Source organism: Hydra vulgaris, chromosome 09 (genome assembly GCF_038396675.1).
Source record: "Hydra vulgaris chromosome 09, alternate assembly HydraT2T_AEP".
In the NCBI taxonomy this organism is placed as follows: Eukaryota; Metazoa; Cnidaria; class Hydrozoa; order Anthoathecata; family Hydridae; genus Hydra; species Hydra vulgaris.
This window is the reverse complement of record NC_088928.1, coordinates 3,840,001-3,852,242: the sequence shown is the minus strand read 5'-3', so window position 1 is coordinate 3,852,242 and position 12,242 is coordinate 3,840,001. Positions and strand designations below refer to the sequence as shown.

Sequence of the window (12,242 nt, the reverse complement as noted above, 5' to 3'; positions counted from 1 at the left end):
AAAACATATTAGAAAAGTTGTTAAGACAATATCAAAATTAAAAGTAGATGATGTAATTTTCTCATTTTCAACACAGCGAAAAATTAAAAATCCTTTTTTCTTGTTAAGAATCATAAATTTCTCTTAACTAAATTTAAACCGTTCTTTTTACATAAATAAAAACTCTTTGCATATATAAATACAAATAATACATTTTCTCTTAATATAAATAAATATGTACATTAAAAAATATAAATAAAAATGTACATTACAAGATATAAATAAAATGTACATTAAAAAATGCTTAAACGTAACAAAAATAATCACTTATAAAAAAACTATAAACAAAAATCATAATTGTTATAGAATGTTCCACAACATTCTGCAACAATCAATTTAAAATTGATATTAAAATTAATATAAATCAGATAGCTTAAAAGTAGAAAAAAATTTTATCAGCTGTAGAGTGCTGGGTGTCTCTATTGTTTCACCAACATAACTCACACCACATGTACAATCTAACTGATAAACCCCCATAATCTAACTGATAAACAACTATATGCATGCTTATTTTTTATATGCATAATTTTTTTTTATATGCATGCATTATGGATTTATTGCAACATAAAAGGTTAAGTAATTACCAAAAAGCAATACTTTTATACCTAAAAAACTCTCTTTTAAGTATAATGCTTAATTTCAGTATCCACAGCAGTATGATAATTTTTCTAGAGTCCATCAGCTGGATTTTTGTATTTTATGATAAATTATAATTTTTGGTGATATTTGAAAATTGCTTGTAAGAAAGTCTATTTTAGGAAAACACATTAACAAGACACACAATTTAATTCTTAATATTCTGTTCTGAACATACTTTAGGTGCTCTCGAAAGAAAACCTTTTAAAATATATATATTTACATATATTTGCTATATTTGGTAAAATTAAAGAGCGTATTTATTTAGAAAAATTCACACAGCTTTAAGTTAACAGCTTTAAGTTGATTGTAATAGCTTTAACATAAATAAAATAGCTAACTTTAATCTATAAATTATCTATAATTTAATATAATACAATCTATAATTTAATCATATTTAATTTATAAATTCCAACCTCCCCCCATTCAAATTACAAAAGCAATATTTATATAAAAACAAAAATAATTTATGAAATTGAAAATAAATTTAAAAAAATACATACTGCAATTGAAACTTTTTGCTTGGTATTAACCCAGCTAAACCTTGTTGGTCACCATTAACATTGCGAGCCTAAAAAGTTGGAGACATACATAAAAAACAAAAAAATGTAAAACACAAACTTATAAGTATGTAAATAACAAAAAAATTGATTTTGAAATTTCTATAGTAAAAAAAAAAAATTAAAAATTACCTGCCACCAATCAGGATCCGCTTGATTTATTATTTTTAATAAATCACCTTTTACAAAAGGTAAACCTAACTCAGGACAAGGAAGATATTGATCGTCTTTTGGGTCGTAATCAAATAAGGCTTTCAAAAATACTCCTTCTTCAAATTGTGTATCTTTATGAACAGAAGTTGGCAGAAGTACAAAAGTTATAGTTCCTTCAAGCTCAGATAACAATTCAACAACTTCATCAATATTTTTTCCCTTAACTGATTGATTGTTTATCTCTAGAATTTCATCTCCTTCGTGTAACAGTTCTAAAATTAATATACAATATGACAATAGTAATTATTTTCCAAAATTTGAATCAAATCGGATGATATTTAAGGGTTGCCATGTTTTGTCACATTTTGGAATGAGGTTAAAAAAGTAAAAAAAAATCATTTTTTTAATTATTTATTATCAATTATTTATTATTATGTGGTGGATTGTGGATGTTTAATGTTAAACAAACAATAATATAGTACTGTACTACTATGTAATTACACTAGGCAATAATAGATCAATCATTTTCATCATTCAACAGTCATCTTCATCAGGGTAGACTTTGATGCAACTGGAAATTCCTTCCGGTGAAGATCAACCAATCGAAGAAGAAACTGCTTTTGGTTTTCATCTTTTGTAACGCTTTTGTTGAAGGATGTTATAAGTGCTATGCCTCATTCCGCACAATCGTTGACGACCTTTATTTGCCGAACCTTATGCTTCATTTCAAGATATGTTAAATCCATTTCCCACTCTGAAGATTCTTTCATTAAAAATGATTCAGCTTTTTCTTTGCCATTCTTAAAAACTAGATTTAAAAGTTCTGCAGTGCGTTGTGTAACAAAGGAAGACAATGTACTGTGACAATTGAATGTGGCAGCATTAAGTCTTTTGAGAGATTTCTGTTTTGGCTGTTGTTTCAGGTTGTTTGCCATGTCTCTCTTGGTTTGTTGTCAACACAGGAATCAAAGAAAGCCAATCCTATTAGATGTTCAGAAAAATACCACAGGTAGCAATGAAAAGCTTTTGCTGCATTAATTGCAATTGGATATTCTTGAATTCGTTGAAGAAGCTTGGCATCATTGAATGGTGCTCGTTCAGCCAACGGAGCTTCATTCCAAAACTGTCCATATATAAATGCCACAAAAGACTTATGTCTGTTATTCCTTTCTTATCCTTTGCAGTAATAACAAATTGATCCTGAAACAAATATATCTTCATACAATATATAGCATCCAACGTGCATTGTGTGTTGCACCTGGTGCCCGAAACTTTACATTCAACTCCGGTGTTGCATTTGATCCTCCAAGAAAAATAAGGCACAAATTCAAGAGTTTTAAGTAATCATCCCTGGGTTATTGACCTTTAATTGTTTCACCATAATACAATACCATTTCTTCACGGAAATTGAGAAAAAAATTACAGTTATACAACTCGTCATTCCCTATAATGAACACCTCCTTGTTGATTGCTAGCCATTGCTTCTAGAAACGGTTAAAAATTCCAACTTAAGGCCCTCCACTGCTTCCAAATGCAGTCATGAAAATGGTGGAAAGCATGACTTCAAAGACATGGTGTCTGCATGCTATCCATATAAGATTACGGTCAAGATTCTGCTCTATTATTGTGCAGGCACCAATGTTAAACCCAGTGTTAGATGAAGTAGTGTCAAAAACCAGTCCCTGAACAAGTTCTTCCAATTTCCAATATTTAAGAGCCTTCATGCAAGCATCAACCTGTTGCTCACCTGTACCTCGATCAATCTTTGGAACGCCCAGCAATTTTTCCACCCCACCACCAGTCATAAGGATGGCAATTAATCCATTTTTTTTGACCACCAGTGATATCAGGTAAGAGCTTTCCATCCCAATGCAGAAGAAGTAGACCATCAGGAGAGAAATCAACCTTGCCAGCTGTAGTCAGCGCTTCACGAACAGATTGCCTTTCTCTGCGGATTGTGCTGTACGACAATGATAAATCTTTTAGAGAGTGACCAAGAGCCTGAGCAACTGTTCCAACCACGAAGAGTGCACTGCGATCAGAAATATCAACACGATCAAGAGACGACACAACATTATTTGTTAGAACTTTCATCTTCTTTTTCGTTGAACCACTTGTGCTCAGTGTGCTGGAAGCGGAAGGAGTCTGATATTCATCATCATCCAAGGAACTTGAGCTACTTTCACTCACAATGTCAACTGCCGATGAAGAAGAAATGAGTTCTGTTTTTTCCATCAGTTTCGCTTTACTGCTTTGACGCCTCAATTCCATTTTAGTTTCTCGGACTCGTTTCCGTGCCTCCCTAGCTGTTAAAATCCAATCAATTTCTGCCATGCTACAACTTAATGGATCTTCTTGCTGCTGATGTAAAAATGCTTTATCTTCATCGTTTTTCATAACTTCTGATGCATTTTTGGTTGATATATCAAAAAGTTCTTCAAGGTCAGCATGGAAAACTCCTTCTTTCATTTGACAGCTGTCCAATTTTGATGGTCGCTGTTTTTTCAGCAACAGATATTCGTCATAAAGTTTTTTTAACTTTCTTTCTGCATTGTCAATTCTTTGAGTAAGAAAGTGAAAAAAATGTATTTGCAAAATTTGAGAGAATCACAATATTTTACCAATCGTTAATTCATCTTATAAAACATAGCAACCCCTAAAATTGCTTCTTTTAGTCTAATTTTTGGTACACATGATCCAAGGTAATAAAGGAACACAGACAACCTTGAGGAGAATGCTTTTTATGAACTTTTTTTTTCTATTACAATCTGAATCACCCTAATGTACACACACACATACAAGCTTTGGCAGGAGTAAATGAGTGTACAAGCTATAAATAGCCCATCTAAACTCGTCTTAGCCAGTTACATGGGCTGCCCACCTAGATAGACTTGCACTAGCTTTTTTGAAAAACTAAAGTTACTATGCTTTGATGAAATTTATTTTCATTCTGAAATTTTATTTTGTTGATTCTTCATGCCAGGTATAGTAAACAACAACAAAACAACAACAAGATATTTATTTTCCTCAAAATTTACAATATAATTACAATAATATATTATTATTAATAATAATAATAATAATAATAATAATAATAATAATAATAACAACAAAAACAAAAATAATAAGAATAAGAGTATCTATAATACTATAAATGACAAAATCAAAATATAATTATTAAGAATAAATATAAATAAATGATTGAGGAAGGAGTCACTCATGCAGAATCCTGATCAAAGGAGTGACACCATATATATCAAGGAGTTAATAATGATAAAAAATTAAAATAATTTTTTTTAGAATTTGTTTTAATTTATTTTGTTTTAAATAAAGAAATGAAGATAAATTATTTTGAAATTTTAACTTTTTAAACTCATTCATAATGTACACAAGACTTCGATTCCATTCACTGATGTGTAATTGAACACTTACCATACCTCAAAGTTTTGTAGGGAGGTACATTTAGTTATCCATTATTGATGTCTCTAGTTAAATGTGAATGTATAAATCGAGTTTCAGAGAAGAAGGTTGTAATAGAAGAAGTCAAAAACAAAAAGAAGATTAGCAAATTTAACTAATGCTGACAAGGTAGGAATTTTAAGTTTTTTGAAGAATTTTGAAGTTTCTGTATTATGGAGTTAAAATTAAATATTTGGATTGGCGCTGAGCTAATAACAATTTATTAACATTTGTCCCAAACTTGACAACAGCAGATGAGAAGAGATTGAAAAATTGCAAAATACAGATTCTTAACGGTAGTTTTATCAAAACAATGGCAAAATATTGAAAGCATGTCATCAGCTCGATTAAGTTTTTTACAAAGTGCGCCTATATGAAAATTCCATGAGAGGTTCGAACCTATAAAAATACCAAGATATTTAACAACGTGTGTTGGATATAAATGTCTATTATTAATTTTAATTTTTGTATAAAATTTTTTGTCTTGGAGATAAAAAAATATTAGTTCAGTTTTTTCCAAGTTCAGAGAAATTAAGTTTGCATTTAGCCAATGAACTAAACTTTAAAGGTCTAAGTTTATATTCTTACACAATGAATGATGAGACTTACTAATATGCAAGATGTTAGTATTATCAGCAAACAGATGGACTGATGAGAAGTTGACAGAGTTATTTAGATCATTAATATAAATCAAAAACAATAAAGGGCCAAGAACAGAACCTGGGGAACACCACAAACTATGTGTTTGTTATTTGATTTGTAACCATTAATGCTAACAAACTGCTTTGGATTTGAATAATAAGATTGAAACCAGTTACAAGCAACTCCTCGGATTCCGTAATAATCAAGTTTAGAAATTAAAATGGTATGATTAATGGTATTGAACGCTATTTGTAAGTCGAAAAAAACACCACATATGAAATGACCAGTATCCAGTGCCTTTTTTATTTTTTCGGTTATACTTATTAAAGCGTGGCAAATAGAGTGTCTTGATTGAAATCCAAACTGAAATTCATTTAAACAGTTAAAGGAATTCAAAAATGAGTATAATCAAAAGTACATTAGTTTTTCAAGGGCTTGCTAATGTTAGAAAGAATTGAAAATGGTCTATAGTTAATACATGAGAGCTTTGAGCCATTTTTGTATAGTGGAATTACACAAGATAATTTCAAAATTTAAGAAAGAGATTAAATAGCTTAGAGAGAATATGAGAAAATTCAGAATTAAAATCAATAAGAATGTTTGTGGGGATGCTGTTTGGACCTATTGATTTTCTAGGTTTTAATTTAGATATAAGTGATGAGATTTCAGAATGGTTTGTTGGACATATTAGTAAACTATGAAGATTTAATATTTTTATAAGATTTTTATAGCTAATGTAAGATGAGTGAATTTTAGAATTAAGTTTATGAGCTACATTTGTAAAAAAGTTGTTGAATTCTTCGCAAACTAGAGTTAGTTCAGTTATGTATGTTTTGTTAACTTGTAAGCAATTTAGAGGTACATTATTGACATTTTTGACATTTATAAGACTTTTTATGCCTTTCCAGGTCTCACGAAGATTTTTTATATTTTCTAAAAAGAATTTTTTGAATGTATTTTTTTTACTCATTTCTACTAGATCATATTTATAGCGTTTAAAGATAGTTTTTAGTTTAACTATATTTTTTGGATCTTTTATCCTTAACATTTTCTCTTGAATAAGATTTCGAACATAAATTGATTTTATTATTTCTTGAATTGACGCTTGTAGCTCTTGGCACATGACAATCAAACAACAATGTTGTTTGAGAAATAAACGCTTAAAAACTGGAGTTAACATCATTTTTATTGGTAATGTCATTACAATCAACTTTTAATAATTCAGATTTAAATATTTCTTTATTATAATTTTTAAAGTTCCTGAGGTATAAATTATGATTGCGTGGTATAAATAATTTGTTGAAATTAGGACAAACAAGAAATTGAGGAAGGTGGTCAGAAATAGAAGCTGTTTGATTTCCTGAAATAATTTGGTTAGTGGTTTCATTTGAAAAAATATTGGCATAAGATTATTGGCTCAAGAAGATTCGGTTGGTGTGTGCTCAAAATTATAATTTTGAATAATAATTGGATGTGTGGAAGGAGATTCTTTTTTTAATCTTGTTTCTGTAATTCCAATATTGCTAAATTCAAAACTAATTAATGATAACAATATGTTCAGATCTTCAAAGTGCTTTTGTAAAAAGGATATGTTTAAATGGAAAAAGGACAGAGTTTGTGATGTCAAAGTTATAGGAACAAAATTTATTAATGCTATAATATTGACAATCTACATCAAAAGATGAACAGTTTTCCTATTCAGAAACTGAAGCATGTGATGTAACTAATTTATTAAATTGAGTATAGATTTTATTCAATCCCGATGCTGGAAAGAGTTTAGTTGATAAAGGCAAGTCATCAGTTATAATAATTTTATTTGAAGAGAAGAGTATTTTAAATTCATTATCAGATACATCAGTCAATGGAAAGACACCTTTGGTACAATTTACACACAGCCATTATAAATTGTACCCATGATCATAAAGCCAGCTACATTTTGAATGAGTCCAAAACAAACATACATCACATTGAGTTGCAAAGCAACTTACACTAACTTTTTTTTGTACATGCAGTGTATACTCCCCTAAAATTAGAGGTCATAGTAAAATTAATGAGAAAGATAAAAGAAGAAAATTTGCAAAATTTAGAAGAAAGCTTGAAGTTGTTAAGTTTTAAAAGAAAAGAAAAGAAAAGAAAATAGTAATGAAAATAACAATGAAAAATATTAAAGATATAATATTATAAATAGTAATTATAATAGCAACAATTATAATAGTAATAATAATATTTTCTGTAAAAAATTTTGTAAACTAATGAAAAAATTAATATAAAATAATATTTATAATAATAAAACATATTATTTTTTAAAATAATATTTGAATAATAAGTAATATTATATCACTAACTAAAAATAAGAATATATAACTATAAAAAAATAAGAATATATAATTATAAATTAAATGAAAATTGTATAAAAATTATATCTAGTATTATAAATTAAATAAAAATTGTACAAAAAGTAAAAATTTTAATTGTAATAAATGTTTTTTTAGCGATAAAAAGACAGAAAAAAAACTTGCAATTGCTTTTATATTTAATTTTTATTTAATAATTTAGTAATTAATTAAATAATAAATATATAAAAAAATACTCAAATGTTAAAATATAATCAATTGCTCCTATAAAACAACAGTATATAAAAAACTGTTTTACATCATGTAGTTGTTTTATAAAAACGAATAATCTTAATTTTATTATTAAAAAAATTCCAATCATTTTTTTTTTCTTTGTGAACGAAATTGTATATAAAAAATTCTACAATTGCTTTATTAACAAGTAGGAAAGTGACAAATCATTTTAAAAGACTTTGGTAATTAAACTTCGGATAGTTTAATTACCAAATAGATAACTTGTAAAGTGGAGATGTTTTTCGAAGTTAAATTGCAGCCTTTATCTTTTGCTCAGAGTTACTAGTGTGCGCTCTTCTTAATGAGTTTTTGTTATTATGTTTTTGTTTTGATTTTGTTTCTCGATTTTTATTGGGACTTTATTCTTTTATTCTCCAGTTTTATCAGTTGTATAATCAGATTTTTGTTGAGTTTATTCCAGATATAGTCAGACTAATAATTTGCAAGCAACGCAAAAAATGGTGGAAAAATAACCTTTGCAACCACCATGTTTCTTTATTCAAGCATCTTGACGTTTGCTTAAAAAATTTTGCAATGATTGTAGCAATTTTGCAAGATCTATTTGAGTATTAATATATTGTCTTATTAAAATAATGGAATAAAATAATGGAATAAAATAATGGAATAAAATAATAAATAATAAATTTTCTATTGCACTTCTTTAGTTGATTCATTTTTATTGCGCTTTGTAATTTAAATTAAATTTTAAAAATTTAACCGTGATATTTCTAAGCTATAAAGATATAGTGACAAGTATATTAAAAAATTTTTTTAAATAAACCTTAAATTTTTTTTAAATTAAACCTTTACAATTGTTTTTGTTTAGACTAAAATTTTAATTATTACTATCATTTCCCTTCAATTTACTATCATACTCTTTTATGAACTTGCAATTGATTTTATATTCTTTTTGGAAATATATAGGAAATATAAAGGAGTAAATATATGTTATGTTGATGTGATATGTAAGTTAAAATTTGAGACAACCTAATTTTAAATTAGATTACCTCAAATTTTATATAATATAGGCGTGTATAAAAAAAAGCATTATATGAATTTTAAAAAAAACAAATCTTTTTTACATTTTTTTATGAATAGAACCAATAGAAGGGTATTAAATGCAGTATTATTTTATATATCAGGTTAATTGCTGTAAAATATCTTTAAATGTATTAAATATATAGCAAGTATAAAAAATAAAATAAAATATGAAGAAATCATATAGTATTATTTTTATCATACAAAAGAAATATATATAGTTATAAATTATTTATAAATATTCATTTTACATAAATTAGCCTAAAATATCTTCAATTTCAAAATCGAACACAGTTTCTTCACTTTCACTTGATTCAGATGTTTCCATTCACTTTCACTACTTAAACTATCGTAATCAATGTCGTCTTTTTTGTCATTTAGTATTGTAGCAGGTTGAATTATTGGAAATACAAATTATTACTAAAATTATTTTTGTAAAAATTTATACTATAAAATAATTTATAATGTAAAAATCGATTAGCAGTCTGTTGATTATAAATGAGATATTCAATTTTTAATAACGGTAATTATTAAAAAAGCAAATGACAAACTCATCATATGACAAACTAGCTTATCAATCAAATAAGCAAAAAGTGTGATTATACAAAAAAGAATTTGTCTTTATTATCTAACAGTTCTTATTGTATAAGTTTACAAATTTCCAAAGAATACTGAAAACCTGGACTATTATGTTAAATTCTTTTGCAACACATGCATATTTTGCCTGCTTTTTAACATACTATTCATTTATCTTTTAACATAACACAGAATAATATGGAACAGTAATAGCTCTTTGGAATAACTTGTTTGATTTTTATTTTTACATCAGAATATTCAAAAATTATCTTTTTTAATAATTTTTTCAGCATATCCTGAATGAAATAGTTTCATTTTTAACTTGTAAAACAAACAGTTTTACAAAATTACATCATTTGAGAAGTTTTTAAAAAAATAACTAAACAAAAACATAAAAATATTTAAATTTATTTTTACCAAAAATTTATATTTTGCACGGGCTTTATTTTGCCCATGTAAACTGATTTGTACAGATGTGGAGGCAGACGCGGGCTATAGCCCACTATTTTTGCTGAAGCCTGCACATATATGTATATATATATATATATATATATATATACATATATATATATATATATATGTATATATATATATATATATGTATATATATATATATATATATACACACACACACATACATATATAAATACATTCATGAATACATACATACGTACAAGCATACACGCATACATACATAGAGACATACATACATATATACATACATTTATACATATATATATATATATATATATATATATATATATATATATATATATATATATATATATCTGCCCTATGAAAAGAGATTGCAGAATAACAAATGTAATTTATAAATGCATTGCATCATTCGCAAACACACCCAACAAAACATATATAGGTTGTATTCCTTCGTAATCTTTTAGTATTTTTTAGTATTATTTTGTTTTAAATTAAAGTGTAATATGTTTCTCGTCTTGTACAGGAACTTTTGCTGTTTTTGCTGTTTATATTTTTGTACAGGAACTTTTTCCGCACCCTATATACATATATATACAGTGGCAGAAAAAAGTCATGTGTCCAGTAAATTTTTAATAGAATTTCTTGCTTGATAAAACAGAAACACCAAACAATCACTCTATATTTGCACAGTGTTTCCCTTTTTCATAAACTACAGTAAATAGTTAGTTGAGAAGAAGAATTACTAATACTTAGTATGTCCACCCTTATTTAAACACAGCTGTTCACTTTGTGGAGACATAGACTCAATAAGATCTTGAAGATGCTGTGGAGTGATGTTATTCTAAGCATTTTGCAGCAAGTTCTAAAGTTCATCCTGATTGTGTGGTTTTTTACCCCTGATTGCCCTGAACAGGATTTCCCATACATGTTTAATGGGATTCATATCTGGGCTTTGGGCTGATCATTCCATTCGCTTAACCCCCTTATTATGTAAGAAATTGCACACTTGCTTAGCTTTATGGTAAGGTGCATTATCATGTTGGAAGATAAAAGAACCTCTTCTGCCATAAAGCTCTCTGGCTGAAGGTAGCATGTGATTTCTTAACGCTTGAAGGTATTGGTGTTGCCTCGGTAATGGTACAAATGACCAACCCCATGCCAGGATTTGTATCCCCAAACCATTAGAGATCCACCACCATGTTTTACAGTGGGAGCTATGCAATCAGGATGAAACCTCTCTTCTTCTTCTCACAATTATCCTATTTACTCCACAAAAGACCTGGAATGAAATTTTGTCCCTCCACAGCACTTTTTTCCAATCTTCTAAAGTCCAGCCTCAATGAGCAGTTACAAAGTCAAGCCTTTGGTGACAATGTAAGGCTGTAAGAACTGGCTTCTTCACAGCTAAATGAGCTTGAAGCCCCACTTTTTGTAGCCTAATGCAGACAGTTCTATCTGTAATATTAACATCATGATGATCAGGCATTAAAGATGGATTTCAACAGCAGAAGGTCGCCAGTTCTCCAAACTGAGGTGCACAATTGTCTGATCTTCTCGAGGTGTTGTCTTCCTCTGCCATCTGCTTCTAGATCGATCTTTTACTTCTCTTGTTTTCCTGTACTTCAACATTATTCTTGTCACTGTGTTCTTTGAAACCTTTATCTCTGATGCAACTTTGCTATAACTTTTGTGACTGTAGTAACTTTAGCTACAATCATCATTAGCTCCTGACAAGACAGTTTCTTATTTCCAGGCATACTTGTAAAATTGACTGATGAATTTATTAATTTTTAGTATGTAGATAAAATAAAACACAAGAATAGCCCAAGACAGTATTAAAACAGCACATAAATGTAAATAACAAAGTAAAATCATTAATTATTAATCATAACACACATAAATATCTAATAATAATTATTGTGCAACATACGAAAAACAACATTATGGTCAGTACAAACACTACACAATATCAATCAATGTATCTCAATACTAAGAATGCTACACTGTACAAAAGTGACTAATGTGCGCAGACTGATCATTTAAATTAATAAAATTAAAAGAATTCACTACATTT

General features: G+C 28.0%; 1 protein-coding gene across 2 annotated transcripts in view; it reads right to left on the bottom strand.

Annotated features, from left to right (window-relative positions):
• LOC100209327 (protein PALS1) overlaps positions 1-12,242 on the bottom strand; it is a 91,979-nt gene that overhangs the window by 29,414 nt on the left and 50,323 nt on the right. For both annotated transcript variants that reach the window (XM_065804518.1, XM_065804517.1), the window contains 2 exons: positions 1,368-1,660; positions 1,179-1,246 (listed from right to left, as the gene is read on the bottom strand). In XM_065804518.1, the coding sequence (XP_065660590.1) occupies positions 1,179-1,246; positions 1,368-1,660 (361 nt within the window). The remainder of the gene's footprint in view (positions 1-1,178; positions 1,247-1,367; positions 1,661-12,242) is intronic.